Genomic DNA, 19,018 nt, shown 5'->3' with positions numbered 1-19,018 from the left:
AAATTTTCTGCTTGAAGCCAGGTTGGGGGATCCAGAACCCTGTAAATTCTCCTCTCTTTGATTACATACGTGGCGGTCCATAAAGGAGCTCTGAGGAGTTGGAAGATTCCTGGACTAGATGAACCTTGAAGTCCATTCCAGCTCTGGATAATCCCAAGTTCACCATTTTTGTTCTTGTTTTTACTGGTCAATACCAGTTATTAACTTGACTCCTCAAATATTAAAGAAATAAGGACCACGTTCCACAAGGAGCACTGTTCCTCCAGAGACACACAGTAGACATTCCGGAAATGTTTAAAGAATGGGTAAATGAAGGTACCAAAACAGGAGTGAGGGAAGAGCGGGTATCAGGAGGGAAGACGTAAGATTCTTTATGGCAAGAAATAAAGTAACAGAAAATTATAAACCAGGCAAGCGGGGGGGGGGGGGGGGAACGAGGAAGATGAGGACGAGAAGCAAAAGACACCCAAAAAAGAAAAGATGCTAAGGCAGCTGGTAAGAGGACTGCCAAAGGCAAAGTAAACAATCCAAAGAAAAATGGTGCCTTTAACCCCCCAAAATGAGGACACAGAATCATGTCATCAATTGCTTAGAAAAGAGAGACACACTTGATGGGGGTTTGGCCAAAGAGAGAAGGAGTGGGAGCCTGAACAATAAGGTTCCTAGCTCGCCTTCACAACTGCCTCTGCAGGGAAGACTGGAGGAACTGGGCGAGAAAATGAGTGCAGGGAAAATTGCCTCCGCAAAGCAGGTAAGAGGAGGTTGTTCAGATTTATGGATTTTATTAAGCCAGTTTTCTGAATCGCTCTGCTATAAAGGAAAATAGCTTCTGCCGCGCTGTTTCGCCTCCTTCAGGTGAGGAACAAAGCGGGGGTGGAGTTGGGGACAGACCCTGGTCGGCGTCTGCAAGCTCAGAAGCACTGCAGGTGTTTCTAGCTATTGCGCCGCATCATGTTTATATCACAAACGGGAATTGAAAATCAGTCCGTGTGAGGCAGAGATGAACCCACATCTGTTATCCTCCCCAACAATAAATAAATAAATAGCCCCGGCAGACGGATGCCAGTGTATCTAGAGCAAAATTTTAAAGCATGTGCTTTATGATAAAACTAGACCCAGGGTCCGACGGAGACTGCAGGCAGCTACGGGTACTGTAGCCGCCCTGAACGTTGATGCTACATATTGCTAAGGGGAACATAATTTATAGCACAAACCCTACGGCTTCCACTAAGGTTGAGCTTTCGTCTCATTTTCTTGCCTTTTTATTGGCTTCACTGCACGGTTGCCAATAGCAACATCCACTGGTAGCAAGGGGAGTTCAACACCATCACAATCTGCCGTACACTGGAGCCCTGACAATGTCAACCATCAATCAAGTAGCTGTGTGTAATTGCCTCCATCTATTTCTCCTGTCTCGAGGTATCTTTCCTATTGTGGGTCAAAATTCAGAAACTGCTGACTAATGCCATGGGTCTGTTCCTCAGAGACCATGAAGCAGTGGAAAGGACAGCAGCGCCCTCCCTGTGCAACCCTGGGGGGTGAGAGGTTGAACACTTGCAAGTTGGAGATATTTTTAATCCCTTTTCTAAATAATGCATAATTTTCCAAGACTGTGAGGGATGTGTGGTTATCTATGTACTCTGCTTTTCTACAATACACAGAAATTTTCTCAGTCCTTTTTTTTTTAAAGATTTTATTTATTTATTTGATAGAGACAGAGATAGCGAGAGCAGGAACAGAAGCAGCGGGAGTGGGAGAGGGAGAAGCAGGCTTCCCCTTGAGGAGGGAGCCCGATGTGGGACTCGATCCCAGGACCCCGGGATCATGACCTGAGCCGAAGGCAGACGCTCAATGACTGAGCCACCCAGGCGCCCTCAATCCTTATTATTAATGTTTATTTCCTACTGGAGGAAGGCAATTGAAATGTGAGCCTTCTTATAGAACCTTCACCTGACCAGACGATGTTTGCTTCCTCCGGTCTCTTGGCCATTAATTGTTGTAATGACTTCATCCTACTTTCTCCGCGTGATGTATTTTTTCAGACACGCTATTTATTTTCTTGTTAGTCAAAATGTACATAATACATGCACAACCTATGATGTAGCTTGCGATCCTGGCCAGGAGGGACAGTGTGCAAACTGTAAAGGGCACCAGGCAATGCACAGCCAATGGGGGCTCCCCGTCCCCTTGGCCACCAGCTGGACCTGTTCTCTTGGGACTCTCCAGGTCTTGGGTTTTCCACCTGCAAAATAAAAGCGCTGGCTCTTATTAAGTTCATTTCTGCACCAGAGGATCAAGCTGTATTTAATTTTTAAAATGATTTCCACATAAAGGTCTTATTTACTCTTCTCAAATAAAAGAGGAGCACACCTACAGAGGTCATCTTCTCTCTAAAGACAAAATAAAAAGTTACATACACGGATAGATATAAAACATCCTTACCACAGATACATCTGAGCCTGCCTCTAGTGATCATGAAAGATATGGTCATCAGTACATTTTTTTTTTTTAATATACCCTTTTACTTCGTAGAGGACAATTTTAGATTATCTCATATCTAGATGTCCCATAAATGGCAGTCACTTTAATTTAGAAGTCAATTTATAAAGTGAGTCAGATGAAATTAAAATTGCATGTGTTTTTTATTTCTAAGATCTGAGATGTCTATACATTTCCAGGTATTTTATATTTGCATACACGTTGCGTTGGGTTAGAAATAATCTTTAACATTTTGTTAGTGTAATAACAATATTATCTAATGTTAACACTACAGGAATTCAGTTGATTTTTTTCATGTATCAAGATTTATCATACTTTATCCCCTTACCTTAGGTCATTAAACAGAGTCTGCTCAATTTACTTTGCAGTACAATTATTTTAAAATCCATGTCTCCTGCTGACTCTTAATGAATTGCCGAAAGATAAAATATAGTCTCGTCCCTAGAAATAGTGTGAAACAACTCCCTTCAAGCAGGACAGAAATCTAAACATATTGGGGGAGATTTAAATCTAAAGAAAAATGTCTGGGCTGGAAAAAATAAAAACTCAAAGAAGATTCATTAAGCAGAACAAGAACAAAACCTAATTTGGGCCCCTAAAAACTCTGGCCACACCAGCGCAGGGAGGTTTCATTATCTGCTTCAGCCTAACAGCCTCTGAAACAGTCGTTCTGCCGCTTGCTGTCAAGCATTCCCCAAACTCAAATGCAGCAGGAAATGTAAAGGCTGAGTCTTGGCTACAAGAAGGCCAGAGTTGCCTAAGTGAGCAGTCACAGAATCCAAGACAGAGATGGCAGAAACAAAATGAAGCGTGTCCAGGGACTGTCATGAGCAGCACACGGTTCAGCAATGCCTGGTGTCCTGCTCACATTGTTCGTGTTACTACTTTTCCTCAACTAGCAATTTGGGGTTACATCTTCCCTAATTTAATTTTGAATGTTCTTGCATATTTGGCACATCTCTCAACAGGGCTAAAGATCAGCTGTTTACCGTGCGGCGTATCTATACCAATGTTGTTGAATGTATACACTGGCACAGAAAGATGTTTATTAAGTAAATGAAGTATTTGCTGAGACCAAAATGTGCTATTTGCAGCTATCATCTATCTTTGTGTTCACTTTGTGTGTATATATGTGTGTATTAGAATCTCAATTTTTCTTTAGATTTAGATCAAATCATCTTTAGACGAATTAAGAAGAGAAAGAAAGAAAAAGGGAAGGAAGGAAGGAAGAGGGAGGGAGAGAGAAGGAGGGAGGGAGGAAGGGTGGGGAGAGAGAGAAAGAAAGAAACAGCATACTATGGAAGTAAGAGACTAGGTTTTGTTAAGTCTCATTCCCATGGGGGAAAACTGCTTTTGCCGTTTTATTTTGATATACAATAATCTAAAAAGGATCCCCCCCGGATCTGCTTCCTAATTATTATTGTTCTACACAAAAGAAGGGAAATTCTCTTCAGCTGAGTTGTTTGAAGTCACTCTCTTTGTGCAGATCTGCCGGACTGATGTTTCATTGTAAGAATACTGCCTTGCAGATCGCGTGGCCATTTCCCAAGCAGCCAATTCATGAGCTTGAAACAGTCTGCTTTAAGAGACCTAAATATCTTTGTTTTTAATAAAATGCTTAAAGTTTAAGAAGCCTCTGGAATAATCTTTCTCTCTCTTGAGAATGGTGATCTAAAGGCTGAAAGAGGCAAGCATGCATCCGAATAGCGACAATTTAGACTGTCAATTTATCCCATTAACCTTGTCTTGATCTGTGATGTTTGCCCATCTGAGAGGGATCCTGAGACCGTCCTGTCCGTGGAGCATTTTAAAGATGACAAAAGGTTCCTCGAATTATTGAAGATTTTCTGGAAGAAGAAGCCGCGGCGGAACGCGGGCTCCCGCGTCCGTTACAGATTGCTCGAATTTGCATGGGCAATTACACAGGGGGATCACATCAATGCAGGGCTGCCAGCCACACTGACGCCATACAATTACACAACGGCTTCGGTGCTTAAACTTTAAAATTCTTCCACCATTGTGCCTGTTCTATTAGAACAAACTGCAGCAAATGATCCAAAGCCAATTCAAACGACTGGAGAGGCGGTGCCCAGGGGAAGCGAGGGAAGAGGTGCAGGGCGGCCCCTACCGGCCAGCCGGAGCAATCGCCAGTCCCCATGTGCTGGCCGCAGCCACCACAGGCTTCTTTCTGTGTTTTGCTGCCCATGATTTTCCAGTGGGGCCAACGGTAAGAGTCGCCTAATTCACGGAAGGGCTGAGAGGATTAATGAGGGGAGTTAGGCAAAGCAGGACCTGGTCCTGGTACAGAAAGTACTGCATAAACACGAAGCTTAGAATAACTCTTTGTTTGGATGGTTGACTGCTTTCTTTATTTTTATTTTTTTTTAAGATTTTATTTATTTATTTGACAGATAGCAAGAGCAGTAACACAAGCAGGGCGAGTGGGAGAGGAAGAAGCAGGCTTCCCGCTGAGCAGGGAGCCCGACGCGGGGCTCGATCCCAGGACCCTGGGGCCATGACCCGAGCCGAGGGCAGACGCTCAACCGACTGAGCCACCCAGGCGCCCCGGTTGCCTGCTTTCTTTAAACGCCAGTATCCACAGTTGTGCCCTCTCTACTAATTCCATTTACGAACTATAATGCTACTGTGCTCCCCCTGTAAGTTAATTTAGATAATAATACTGTGAGCACCCAAATATAAGCAACTTGATAAAAAAAAAACAACCCAAGGTATATCCAAGAAGGAAATCTAATTAAAATATTAATAAAGCTGAAACTACCAGCAAAAGGAGAGTTCATAATGAGGTTAAATGGCTTACTATCTGAGCATAAATGTCCCCAAGTGTTGATCTGGAATACAACCTTTCCAAAAGTATTAAAAGATTGAACAGATGCTCCTAAAATTCAATTCCATTACCAACCGGCACTAATTTATTCTTTTTCCCTGTTTATTGTTGAGAGGAAGCAAGGTAACTGAGCCCCTGAAACTGGCCATCCTGAAGAAAATGGCCTGCCAATGAGAGGGAAAAAGAAAGAACAACTGGCAAATGGTTTTGCAGAAGGTCTTCCGTTATCAAGGAAGATGTCTGCCCACAGCTGTGGTAGTTGAGATGTTCAGAAATGACCGATTTACCAATAGGAAAGGATTCCATTTGCAGGATAAATAAGAAATCATACCTTCCAACTGTTTTACAAGACAACGCCCAATAGATTACACATACAAATAGAACAGGATTTGATCATCTCACAGTTTAGCAGGCAGAAACATAAGCATATGAAGAACCAAACCTCATGCTTTTAGCTCCTACACATTTTGCCTGAATGGAACTCTTCTACGTGGTAAACATGCCTCCCTCATGCAGCAAAATCCATCGAACCCAACACCGTTTTCTCAAAGCCTCGTTTCTTTCAATAAGGCACTAAATCATTTTATTGCAACCACCAAGTGCTTTCTTATTGCTAGGAAAGGTATGATACATTTACTTTTTGATACATGCTCCAGTTTTCAAGATTCTGTTGGAAACAAAATGAGCCTTTATGACATTTTATAATATTCCATCCCATTTATTGTTTTCCAGAATTTCTATCATTAATTAAAGGGCCTTCTTTCACCCTCCCCCCCTCAAAACGCTAACCTATTCCCCAACTGCCTATCAGAGACTAAATAAAAGTCAGTGTTCACAGCAGCAGTGATGGTCATGCCAATTTCACAGTGTGATTTGTGCACTCATTTCATTTTGAAAATGACCCTGCCCTCCATCTGTCTAAACCGAATGTCCTGCTTTTCTCAAGCCAGGCCTCAGGAACAGTAGCACATGAAACAAGGGGAAAGACACAGAGCAGCCTCCCTCCTGCCCCCGTCAGCTGCCACGCCCACAGACAGGCACCAACACAGAGGGGCCCCCAACTGACTCTTGAAGGGATCAGGGAAATTTGGGGGAGAGCAGATAGTCCTTCTATTTTTCATCCATTTCCAAGAAGCCATTTGAAGGTGAATGCTTTCATGATACAAATCCAATTCTGAAAAAAAGACTGACAGACCAAAGGTAAAAAGGTAGTTTCCCATTTCTATGTTCTGTTGTCTTACCTTGATTTAACAGTAACTTACCCAAAGTAACAGTTCATACATAAGGATTTTAAAATACTGTGCCTGAGTTTCCAAGGGACAAATGTAGTCAGGCAGCCATAAAGGTGAAGATCCTCCCACACCCACGCCTCAATTATTGGGCAGCACTAATCAGCCTCTTGTCAAACCACATACCTGCTGAGTTGAAGGCCCTAAAAGGGTGCACCCAGAGGTTGGGATGAAAGAAGTGTCTGAGGAGAGTTATAGGAGTCTTCATTGCCTGTTTTCTCGGGGTATCTCAGGTGTGCAAGAGCCCCCACTCAACCCTCTGAAATATATGTAGTTTGTTCCTCTCTTGGTATTCATGCAGTAGCAAGTTCCTTTTCTGGCCCCACTCAGAACTTCACAGCTCTGCCAATTTCTCAGCAAGAGAGAAGACTGAATGAGTACATAAAGTCAGTTGTTTTTTGATATGAACAATCACACACCTGGAGAAGGCTCCTCCTAGATACACCAGGTGACTGACTTGAAGCTATACCACCCCACCCACTAATTAATTCCTAATATCTGCTCACAGCTGCCATTCCGATCTGGAAGTTCAAATTTCTACTGCCCACACCAAGTTGGTCGGTTGGTTGGTTGAATGGACGAAAACAACACTAACCTTCCATTCTACAACTTGGCCCCAAACACTAGGCTCTTACAAACTCATCTAAAGAGGACAGACGTAATGAGTTACTTATCAGTCACTATTTTCTACTGAAACTAGATGTTGGATATCGTGGCACAGCTGCTACCTATCTGTGTGGTCTTAAGCAAGTAACTCAAACCTTTCCAGTACACAGATTCTTTACCTGCAATATACAGAATATGGAGTGGTTATTAAGATCAGGGAAAAAAAGGACATAAATGGTCTAATAATACAATATGGTTGGGGTCGTGTCTAAAATTTACATATAGATAAGCTGCATGGGCAGCAAAACTATAAAGGAGGAAGATAAAGGACTTGCACTGCAGTCTTTTAAGTATATAGCAAAGACATGCTTTTATTTGGACACCGTTTATCTTAGGGACTAGACAGGCCAATGCAAATGATAGAAGACCAGTGGAGATCTAGGCAGATCAAGGAAGAATGGTTTCTTTTTTGTAGTGAAAGCCAGAGGACCAGGGCAGGAGATGCAGCCAAGTTTAAACGCTGCCATCTGCTCTGTAATAACTGTTTATGAAAAATAAGGGGATGGAGACACTTGAATCTAAAATTGAATGTCTCACAGTACCATATAATACAAAACCATTTCCTACCGTCACCTGTGAAAACGACAAAAATAAAGACTTTTGGTCTCTCCATATTACCTTCGTAGAAAGTATGCCCTCGGGGTAGCTTGTGTTCCCTCTCTCGCTGTCTCTCTCCCTCTGTCAAATAAATAAATAAAATCTTAAAAAAAAAAAAGAACCTACTCTAATTCCAGGGCAATTCCAAGGAGATATCCACCTTTTTCTTCCCGCTAATTTACAAGCACAAAACACGAACCGACACTGTTTGTATGCACTGCACACTAAAAAAGGCTTAAAGAGCAAGGGATTTCAGACAATAACCCTTCCTCCCCTACGCGAGACACCGAAATGATACAACTGGCAGCCAGCAATCGCCATAAAACACGGGTAGGAAAAAGTACTGACACCTCATCTCCCCCCATGCCTGTGAGTCGGTCCCGCGAGACTAGGGCCCCAGCATGCAACGCGGTCACGTTCCGCCTACGCCGCGACTAGAGTGGTGCACGCCGGGAAGTGGAGTTTTCATCTCTGAGCTACCTAGAAGCGTGTGTTCAGTCTTGCGTAACTAACGGCCTTAGCAGCCTAAAGTCTTCGAGGACAGATTTAATAATGGAAAGACTAACTTCACTGATTACTTTTTATTCCTAACGGGCTTATTCCGTTACCAAAGTAATCTCAGGACAAGCAGCCTTCCGTTTCCGGCGGGCTTGTTGCCGTGGTAACCAGCGCGCACCACCACCGCGGCGGTTATGGCCGGGCTGAGCGGCGCGCAGATCCCGGATGGGGAGTTCACCGCCGTCGTGTACCGCCTCATCCGCGATTCCCGCTACGCCGAGGCGGTGCAGCTGCTGGGCGGCGAGCTCCAGCGGAGCCCGAGGAGCCGCGCCGGCCTGTCGCTGCTGGGCTACTGCTACTACCGCCTGCAGGAGTTCGCGCTGGCCGCCGAGTGCTATGAGCAGCTGGGCCAGCTGCACCCCGAACTGGAGCAGTACCGCCTGTACCAGGCCCAGGCCCTGTACAAGGCCTGCCTTTACCCAGAGGCCACCCGGGTGGCCTTCCTCCTGCTGGACAACCCCGCCTACCACAGCCGGGTCCTCCGTCTGCAAGCCGCGATCAAGTACAGCGAGGGCGACCTGCCAGGGGCCAAGAGCCTGGTGGAGCAGCTGCTGAGTGGGGAAGGGGGCGAGGACGGTGGGGGCGAGAACGAGCCCGACGGCCAGGTCAACCTGGGTTGTTTGCTCTACAAGGAGGGCCAGTATGAAGCCGCGTGCTCCAAGTTCTTGGCGGCCCTCCAGGCTTCGGGCTACCGGCCTGACCTTTCCTACAACCTGGCTCTGGCCTATTACAGCCGCCGGCACTATGCCCCGGCGCTCAAGTACATCGCCGACATCATTGAGCGTGGCATCCGCCAGCACCCGGAGCTAGGTGTGGGCATGACCACGGAGGGCATTGATGTTCGAAGCGTTGGCAACACCTTAGTCCTTCACCAGACTGCCCTGGTGGAAGCCTTCAACCTCAAGGCAGCCATCGAGTACCAACTGAGAAACTATGAGGCGGCCCAGGAAGCCCTCACTGACATGCCACCTCGGGCAGAAGAAGAGTTAGACCCCGTGACCCTGCACAACCAGGCGCTCATGAACATGGACGCCAGGCCTACAGAGGGGTTTGAAAAGCTATAGTTTTTGCTCCAACAGAACCCCTTTCCCCCAGAGACCTTTGGCAACCTGCTGTTGCTCTACTGTAAGTATGAGTATTTTGACCTGGCAGCCGATGTCCTGGCAGAGAGTGCCCATTTGACCTACAGGTTGCTCACACCCTATCTCTATGACTTCCTGGATGCCATGATCACTTGCCAGACAGCCCCTGAAGAGGCTTTCATTAAGCTTGATGGGCTAGCAGGGATGCTGACTGAACAGCTCCGGAGACTCACCATACAAGTTCAGGAAGCAAGACACAATAGGGACGATGAAGCTGTCAAAAAGGCAGTGAATGAGTTTGATGACACTCTGGAGAAGTATATTCCCGTGTTGATGGCCCAGGCAAAGATCTACTGGAACCTGGAGAATTATCCAATGGTGGAAAAGATCTTCCGCAAATCTGTGGAATTCTGTAATGACCATGATGTGTGGAAGCTGAATGTGGCTCACGTCCTGTTCATGCAGGAAAACAAATACAAAGAAGCTATCGGTTTCTATGAACCCATAGTCAAGAAGCATTATGACAACATCCTGAACGTCAGTGCTATTGTGCTGGCTAATCTGTGTGTTTCATAACATTATGACAAGTCAGAATGAAGAAGCTGAGGAGTTGATGAGAAAGATCGAAAAGGAGGAAGAGCAGCTGTCCTATGATGACCCAGATAAGAAAATCTACCACCTCTGCATTGTGAATTTGGTGATAGGGACCCTCTATTGTGCCAAAGGAAATTATGACTTTGGTATTTCTCGGGTTATCAAAAGCCTGGAACCTTACCATAAGAAACTGGGAACTGATACCTGGTATTATGCCAAAAGATGCTTCCTGTCCTTATTAGAAAACATGTCAAAACACATGATCGTGCTTCGTGACAGTGTTATTCAAGAATGTGTCCAGTTTCTACAACAATGTGAACTTTATGGCAGGAACATACCTGCCGTTACTGAACAACCCCTGGAAGAAGAAAGAATGCATACTGGAAAGAATACAGTCACCTATGAATCCAGACAGTTAAAAGCTTTGATTTACGGAGGGCAAGACGAACCATGAGAGACTATGAACTCTGAAAAACAAACTGAGGGTTCTAGAGGGGAGGGGGGTGGGAGGATGGGTTAGCCTGGTGATGGGTATTAAAGAGGGCACGTTCTGCATGCAGCACTGGGTGTTATACACAAATAATGAATCATGGAACACTACATCAAAAACTAATGATGTAATGTATGGTGATTAACATAACATAATGATAATAAAAAGCTTTGATTTATGAGATTATAGGATGGAATATATAGTTATGTCTGATAATGGCATTTATCAGAATGGCTCTGTTATTTATATTTGTCCTCTATCTATATTTATCTTTGGCATCTTTACATGCTACATATTGAGCCTAGACCATTTAAAATTATAATAACAAATATTCTGTTTGAGGAATCTTTCCATTTAATTGAGTAAGGAGCACTCAGTATGAGGTAGCTCACTTTGGTATTCTCTCTGCCAGAAGTCACCAGGTTTTGCCCTCAAGCAACACTTGCTAGAGTGACATCTTTACATAAGCCAGTTACCCTCCACAGTTTATATCCTAATTTTAGGCTGTAGGAAAGGATGTGGCATAAACCAAAGAACTGTTAGAGTGGGTATGTTTGCATTCCTCTGGTGACCACCATGTAAATGATTGCTAGCCCATGGCTGGACCTTTCTTCAATCAGCAATCAAGACCCGTCCACTGTGCCATCCCAGGATAGACTTTGCTGTCCAATAAGACCAATTCTGAGCTTAACTGTATACCTCCACTCCATTTTTTTAGTCCTGTAGCCTCTGGGTCTCAACTGAGTCGTTTGGACCTTGGCCTAAGCTCTTGTAAAAGTACAAGTACTAAATGAATGAGAATTATTTTTTTGGCTCTTTTCAGGTTATGAGGTTTGGTCTGTGGCTTAATTTTTCTTCCATAATTTGGTTTATTGGTTTATCTTGTTTTATAGAATCCTTCCCCTAGTTTTCCATTTTTGGTTTTCCAGGATTGATTGTGCCTCCTTGTGAATAGTGACAAATAATCAAATGTAAAAGCTTTCTAATGTGTGCAGCATAGGGAGAAGTAAGCACTGAACTGACAATGAAAATACTAAGGTATGAGTTCCAGACCGTCCACAGTCAACTTTTACCTTCAGAAATTCATTTACCCCTTGAGGTCCCACATCATTTGAACTGCTAGATGCTTTTTACAATTACTTCTGGCTGTTACATCTGATTCTGTACAACCATACTGTAGAAAGTTGACTGCTTTTATGACCTGGCTATTTAAACAAATCAGTCAGGAAACAAAATATATAATTACATTTCAAATGAATGTTTTCTGGTATTTGGGCTTACGGTAAATGTTAACCCATTAGATAAATGTCTGTTGTCACTTTTTGTTGGATGCTACAACATATTGATTACTACAAAGAAATTAGGATTTTTGTCTTTTTCTACTTGGAGCTTTTTCTTATGACTCTATGAAAGTATAAAAGGCAGTCCTTGTTCTCAGCTATGGGTTGTGCAAAAATTAAGAATTTTGTAAATACTTAGAAATTATTTAATTCTCTTACCCTTTTAGTTTTATCCACTAATTTATCTATTTGGTGGGGAAGGGGAGATTTGCTTTTAATTCCTCCAAAAAATGTTATACCACAAATGATACGTAAATGATATATACTGCAGGAGTTCTAGTAACAGGATATTATAATATGCGTTTTTAAATCAATTATTCTTGAAATAATTAGAGCTCCTCCTGCCCAAGGTGAAGGCCTCCAGCGGCCAGTCTGCCAGAAGTCTGGAAATAGAGGAACAGGTGAGGTGAAGATGAAGCAGAGATGTAGCTATGTGATTTACTTCACGACCCACCTTGGATCCCCTTCAGGTCCAAATCTCAGCAGTTTAATCAAATGTCTGCTGCCATTAACAGAACAGAAGTACTGGATAACAGAATGGAAATACAGATGCCAGAGCTACTTCTGTAACTAACTCACCAAATCGAATCATCAGTCCTTGCACCCTTGTCTTATTTAATACAAGGAGGAGAGGTCATGCAGACTTTCCAAAAGGACAAAGCCACAATGAACAGGAAGACAATCTCCAGTTTATAAAGCTTTCTCTTGGAGTGTTTTCTTTTTCTGCCTTCAAAGGGTCTATTTAAGAGAGAGTAGTGTTTACTGCTACAGAATGTATCACAAGATAAGAAATGAAAAATCTATCTGCCTTACTGCCCTCCTTTTCTCTTTTTTATCTTTTATTTTTCTCCCTTTTGTCAATTATAAGGACATTTCTCTGATAACTGGCAGTTGAAACCACAAGCAGGTATAAAAGATGCATACCAACCTTTTAGCAATAAGTGTCAGGTAAGTAGCACTGTGATTATCACAGGGACTTTAGAAACCATTTAACCATGCATTTTTGCAAATTGAGATAACACTTATCAATAAAAAGTGACTCTCAAATTGGGAAAGCCAGAGAAGCTTTTAAGAGGACCTAACCAAAAGCACTGGATCTATATAATTTGCAGAATGCAGTGAGCTTTCTTTGTATATTTGCAGTAATCCTTATCTTTTTCTCTTCGACCTCAATAGAAAAACAGTGACTGAAATTTTAAAGAGTACAATATATATTTTTTAATGTTCTGTGACATTGGGAATTAAATATACTCTTAACTCTAGAGGAGACTTACTTTTCTGTAGCCATAATCATTTTATATTGAAAAATAGAGCCAGGCATTAGCCAGAGGTAATTAATTAATTAATCATAGGTATAGTGTGGTCTTGTTTTAATATTCCCCTTGGGGAGGGGGGAGAGTGAGTCTTTACAAGGTGATTGCTTTACACTTGAGTCCACAAGAAATCAGGGTTCTTTTGGTGGTTTAATAAAATCAGCTCCCTTGGATTTGGGCCAAGATTGACCTATCACATATTGAAATCCTGTCTACAACATCATAATGTGTTTATATTAGAAAAGAAATTGCCCTCATAGGGAAAAATGTTCAGAAAATAGAGAGTTCTGTGTACATTTCTAGAATGAAAGATAGGCATTTGTTAGTTTAAGCAGGACCTGCTGGTAACTTGATTATAAATATTATTAGGTGGACATGTAAACTGAGTCCAAGTCCTTGTTCGAAAGTGAAATTTGCACATTTGTGAAATTAAACACATCATTATCATTGACTGGATCTCTCAGTTCAAAATAACAAATGGCTAAAACTGTACTGTGCAAACAGGACCTTAATAAGGTTCGTGAGAAAGCATTTATTGCTATTATTATGTTTCCAGTTATTTTAGTACAGAGGCAAATGCTTAAGATAAAAGACACATTACTGAAGGTTTTACCAGCACTCATGGCAACTGCTGTAAAAAGTATGTCTACAAAGTGTCCACAGAGTCTTGAAGAGCTTGTCAAGATTCACCAGGAAACTACCGGCTGAGTTGTGTTTCTGTCTCTGCTGCATAAGGTCAGAAGCTATTCTGTGAAGACTCAACCTCTTGGTCCTAATTAGTCCAAATTTGACAAAGCCATGCCCTAGAGTTTATGCACTTCGGATATGGAAAGAAGAATATACACTCTGGGGAATAAAAGGTTTAGTCCATTGTTGAGTCAGGAAATACTATATTTAGAGCAAGAGATAATCACACCCTAATATTGTAAAGCAAAAGAAAGCTTCAGGAATTGAATCGTAACAGTTTTCCAAAAAAAGATCCTATTACAAGGGCAATACCACATATCCATGTTCCGTGTATCTACTAGAAAGGTAAAACTTTTTCTATAGTTAATACAGCATTTTTGTGTACTGGTCTTTTGTTCTTGTACTGATTCATTACATTTAAAGTGTTTTGACAACGTGCCAAAGAACAAAGGTGAGCTATGCATGATTTGACCAAGATGCTGCAAGTAGTTATTAGTCCTTTTCAGAAACTAAAGAGACTATTTTTCTGACAGTGGATGGAAGATCGATAATGAAATGGTTGGCAAAACTGTAAAATTATTCTAGAAATAATCATGTGGAATCTAAAATGGAAAATCATAAATGGATTCTTCTGTGACATTTGTAGATATGACTTAATAGATTTTTTAAATTACAGATTGGGTATTATGATAAAAATGTGGAATGCATCTGCAACAGTGAGTCCAGGGCTTGGACTAGCTCATCTCTTAAATCCTAAAACTGAGGCTCACAGAGAATACTAGGACTTGCCCAAATCACAGAGCCAAACAGTGGCAAAGGCAGGATCAGAACCCAGGACTACTGGCTCCGATCCAGTGCTCTTTCTACTTCACCACCGTCCACCTCTTAGGTTTGTTTTTTTTTTTTTTTCCAAATTATTCTGACACACTATCAATGCCAAGTGTTTCTGTTTCCAGAGCTATGACTTTCACTACTAGTGTTGCTGCTGATTATTTCATTAGTGGTGTAATAAGCTTTCCCCAAAGTACACTCAGCGAACATATTCCTGCGCCAGCCTAAATTATATTCTAGTTTCCAGAATGTGCTGGAGGGGACTCGAGTGTGCAGCACATGTTGTTTGCAGCGGGTGCAGATTTAGCTGTGGTACAATCTGGGTTGGGCACAAAGATTATTGACCCACCTGTTGTTTCAACAGCTCTTTAAAAAAAAAAATCACTCTTTACGACCCTTCTTCAGATTAGTGATTGTCTTCTCTCCATTATGGTCTCCAGCCACCAACCACAGCAAAAACAGCTGTCATGAGGCTACTCTGCACCTCAAGTGCAAAGGGCTACGTATGACGTACTTACTCAGAAATCACGGTAGAGGGCCGGCTGCTTCCACAGGTATTTACAGAGTGTTACCAGAGACTTCTGAGGCTCCATAAAGCTTTACCTTTACTTGCAAAACCCATTTGACCCAAGACCTTAAGGGCTTACTCACACTCTCCCACAAGATCGCTTACTCAGATTAGCTTTGATCTGGGGGAGGAAAAATTAAAAGCAAGCTAAGAACGAGAGAACAGATTATGTCCCTGTTATCTACCTCCTTTTCTCCCTTTGTACTAATACCTCTCAGTCCTCACTCTGTGTCAGAATCAGCCAGTAAACTATTCAAAAATAGAGATGCCTAGGCCCTAACCCCTGAAGATTTGGTTTCAACTTACGGGGATTGCAGTGGGAAGGAGGGGTCAGTCTTTAAAAAGTCCCCCCAGATGATTCTAATGTGTAGCCAAGGTGGAGAAGCACTGCTCTGTATGTGCAAATGTAACAGTGACCACGTGATGCTGCATGCTGGCCACCATGGGGGTGGCGTGGGGTGGGGCACAGTCTATATGAGAATAAAATGACCTGGATATCCAGCCTAAAGAAATGATAAAAAAAATGGATAATTGGAAAAAGTCAGGGCATCTGAATTTTTTTAAGGCATTCTGTCTGGGGTATTTGTATAGCTTTTAAACTAGTGAAACCTTTTTTGTATTTTTTTTTTTAATTCCAATGTAAGTAACATACAGTGTTATATTAGTTTCAGGTGTACAATATAGTGATTCAACAATTCGATACATTACTCAGTGCTCATTATGATAAGTATACTCTTAATCCCCTTCATCTATTTCATCCATCCCCCACCCTCCTTCCCTCTGGCAACCCTCCATTTGTTCTCTGTATTTAAGAGTTTGGGTTTGTTTAGTTTTTTTAAGTCTCTTTTTTTTCTTTGTTCATTTGTTTTGTTTCTTAAATTCCACATATGAGTGAAATTATATGGTATTTGTCTTTCTCTGACTGACTTATTTCACTTAGCATTATACCCTCTAGATCCATCCATGTTATAGTGAAATATTTTTTTATTCTTGTTTTATTTTTTTAAAGATTTATTTATTTATTTCAGAGATCTCGTGAGGCAGGAAGGGGCAGAAGGAGAGGGAGAGAGAAACTTTAGCAGACTCTGCCCTTAGCCTGGAGCCCAGTTTGGGGCTCGATCTCATGACCCTGCAATCAGGACCTGAGCTGAAACCAAGAGTCAGAAGCCTAACCAACTGCACCCTGAAATCTTTTTTTTTTTTAATTTAAAAGATTTTATTTATTTGAGAGAGAGGCCAAAAGCATGAGCAAGGGGGAGGAGCAGAGGGAGAAGCAGACTTCCTGCGGAGCAGGGAAATCTTTGCAGGGACTCGATCCCAGGACCCCAGGATCATGACCTGCACCAAAGGCAGCTGCTTAACCAACTGAGCCACCCAGGCACCCCCTTTTTTTTAAAATTTAATATCATGCATTCAAGAATTCTTAAGAAATCTTTGGCTTTCATAGAGGGAATGTGAAAAATACTGAAGTTATCTAGAAGCTCTTTGACAGTGGAAACTTTTTTAAAGAGGGTTTCCAGAATTTAAGAGTATTCTCATACTTTTTTTCTTCAAAGACTCATAAGTATCCTTTACTGTCATCACTTCTTAATTTATTACACTTTGCTAAAGTCAAAAGTCACTGTATATATGCATTATTATAACCATGCTCATAAATGGCTTTGATTGGTTTTGGATGTATCCAAATTTGTCTTCCTAATATGGACCACATTCATCTGGTCTCCCTATAAATATGGATTCCTCCAAACCTGACTCCAAATCCCATGTGTGCATTTATATATGCACATACATCTTTTAAGATTTACATTGAAAATACAATAATATTTAGTGGCTATGGTAATTTATAATCCAATATTCATTTCCTACCTCTACCCTCCAGATATTTGGTCTAAATTTATGGTTCTCAAATGCTTTGCTGCACATTAAAATCACCTGGGGAGCTTTTAGAACTCTTTGTGTCCCAGGCTGCATCCCAGGATCTCTAGAGGTGGGACCCAGGTATCAGTATTTTTCTCAAAATGCAGCCAAGGTGGAAAATCACTGGTCTAAGTCCATTGTTGTAATCCTCCTTTTCCCTGATTACTTTCAGGATAAACATGTGGTCCAATCTTCACTAAGGCATGAGAAGTCTCTTGAAGGGCTGCTGAGAAAGCTTTCTTTAAAAAAAAAAAAAAAGATATAAGAAGGACTCTCTTCTTCTGGGCATGACTGATCTGAATCTGCTGCCACCATCTTATGACCATGACAGAAACTAACCTAAGCTGAAGGGGGGTGTGGGGGGCGGGGAGAACTGGTGTCTTTTATTATATCTTTGAGCCACTATATTACCTTCTTTAGAACCTGACCTACCTCTGGTTCTCCTATAGAATGGAAAAAACAAATTACCTTATTGTTTAAACGTGCTTGAGCCAGATTTTTTTGTTACTTGTACCTAAAAGCACCCCGACCACATTGGCCATACTTAGATCACACAATTTTGAGTGTTACCCAGGAGGTGATGAATTTTTATGCATGGTGCCAACACTTTAGTCATCCAGTCGTCCTTGAGACCCAGAATCAATCCTTAGATACCAGTGAATAGGACAAAGTTAGTTGACCTTTGTAAAGACATTGCCTGAAAACTTGCCTTCATTAGTATTAAATGTTCATGCAGTCTTTTGAAAATTATAGCAGCTACTCATGAGATTGGTAATGCTATTCTTGGAAGAGCATTCACTTATGTAGAAGTAAATGCAGAATCAAATCGCTCTACCCCAAAAAGCTGCCCTAAGTCCAAGGCTTGCTCACTGTTTGTTGGCAGAACCACAAGATAAACACCAATGCATATCATGACTCATACAGAAAATATATTCCTCAATTTTAGAACTTCCTCCACATTCATATAAGGTTGTTTCAGTAAAAGCTCAATAATAATAGAAGAATAAAAATGAAAATGAAAACAATGGCAGCATTTATTCACGTAGAGTAAACCTAAGTGTTAAAGTGAGGCAACCTAATCTTTTTTCCAGTGAGAAATGCTAATCCATGTATTTCAGCCTCGGCCCTTTCCAGTCATAAACCTGGTTATAGGAAAAGCTTCATAAAAAATAAATACTTGAGTTTTTGATAATCCCCACAGCACAGCATTCCACCTATCAGGCCCAACTTATTCTGAGTTGTTGGCTTACATCAGTTCTCTAGAAGAAAGATGAAGAAAATTCAAATTCAAACCGGATGGTCCATATCACATGGGGGGATTGGGACAGTTGATTTACTCATATAATCTCTTTAAACATCTACCAGGAGAGGTTCTCAGACAGAATTTATTGCCTCCTCTAGCCATCTTTGGACCTACAAAAAGCAAAGCAAAATCCTTCTATGAAACCTGAAACTCTAGTCACTGGTTTCCTGGCTGATGTCATTTCAAAGGCATGGTGCGGCCCTGGGATAGCTACAGCGGAAATCTGCCTCTCTATGGGGTTTCCATCTGTTTGCCATCAGAAAGGACCTTTTTGGGGAGCCACAGTAAATGCGGAGCACCCATTCCTCCCTGTGGGTTCTGGAGTCTTGAATTAATGTTCTTAAGATCAACTGTTATTAGGATTGAATAATGCTTAAATTTTCCCAGAATAAGAAGGTATATAGAATTACATTGCTGTAGCTTTAGTTTTCATTTATGT

The 19,018-nt window shown here is 41.8% G+C and overlaps 1 protein-coding gene and 2 long non-coding RNA genes across 3 annotated transcripts; 2 read left to right on the top strand and 1 right to left on the bottom strand.

The window, feature by feature from the left end:
- The first annotated feature begins 433 nt into the window (after window positions 1–433).
- LOC144381633 (uncharacterized) lies at window positions 434–18,647 on the top strand. The gene is made up of 3 exons (XR_013447229.1): window positions 434–751; window positions 15,232–15,345; window positions 17,449–18,647. It is a non-coding gene; the product is annotated as an uncharacterized LOC144381633 (long non-coding RNA).
- LOC118540130 (uncharacterized) lies at window positions 811–8,285 on the bottom strand. The gene is made up of 4 exons (XR_004919477.2): window positions 8,245–8,285; window positions 7,918–7,977; window positions 6,760–6,975; window positions 811–2,242 (listed from the first exon to the last, which is right to left on the bottom strand). It is a non-coding gene; the product is annotated as an uncharacterized LOC118540130 (long non-coding RNA).
- LOC118540126 (intraflagellar transport protein 70B-like) lies at window positions 8,357–10,811 on the top strand. Its single transcript, XM_036099162.2, is given in 2 exon segments — window positions 8,357–10,109; window positions 10,111–10,811. Coding segments are annotated over 2 exon segments (1,995 nt in total). The 5' UTR covers window positions 8,357–8,588; the 3' UTR covers window positions 10,585–10,811.
- Window positions 18,648–19,018: the final 371 nt, after the last annotated feature.

Source organism: Halichoerus grypus, chromosome 4 (genome assembly GCF_964656455.1).
Source record: "Halichoerus grypus chromosome 4, mHalGry1.hap1.1, whole genome shotgun sequence".
NCBI lineage: Eukaryota > Metazoa > Chordata > Mammalia > Carnivora > Phocidae > Halichoerus > Halichoerus grypus.
The sequence above is the reverse complement of the archived record's forward strand: the minus strand, read 5'-3'. Positions and strand labels throughout refer to the sequence as shown.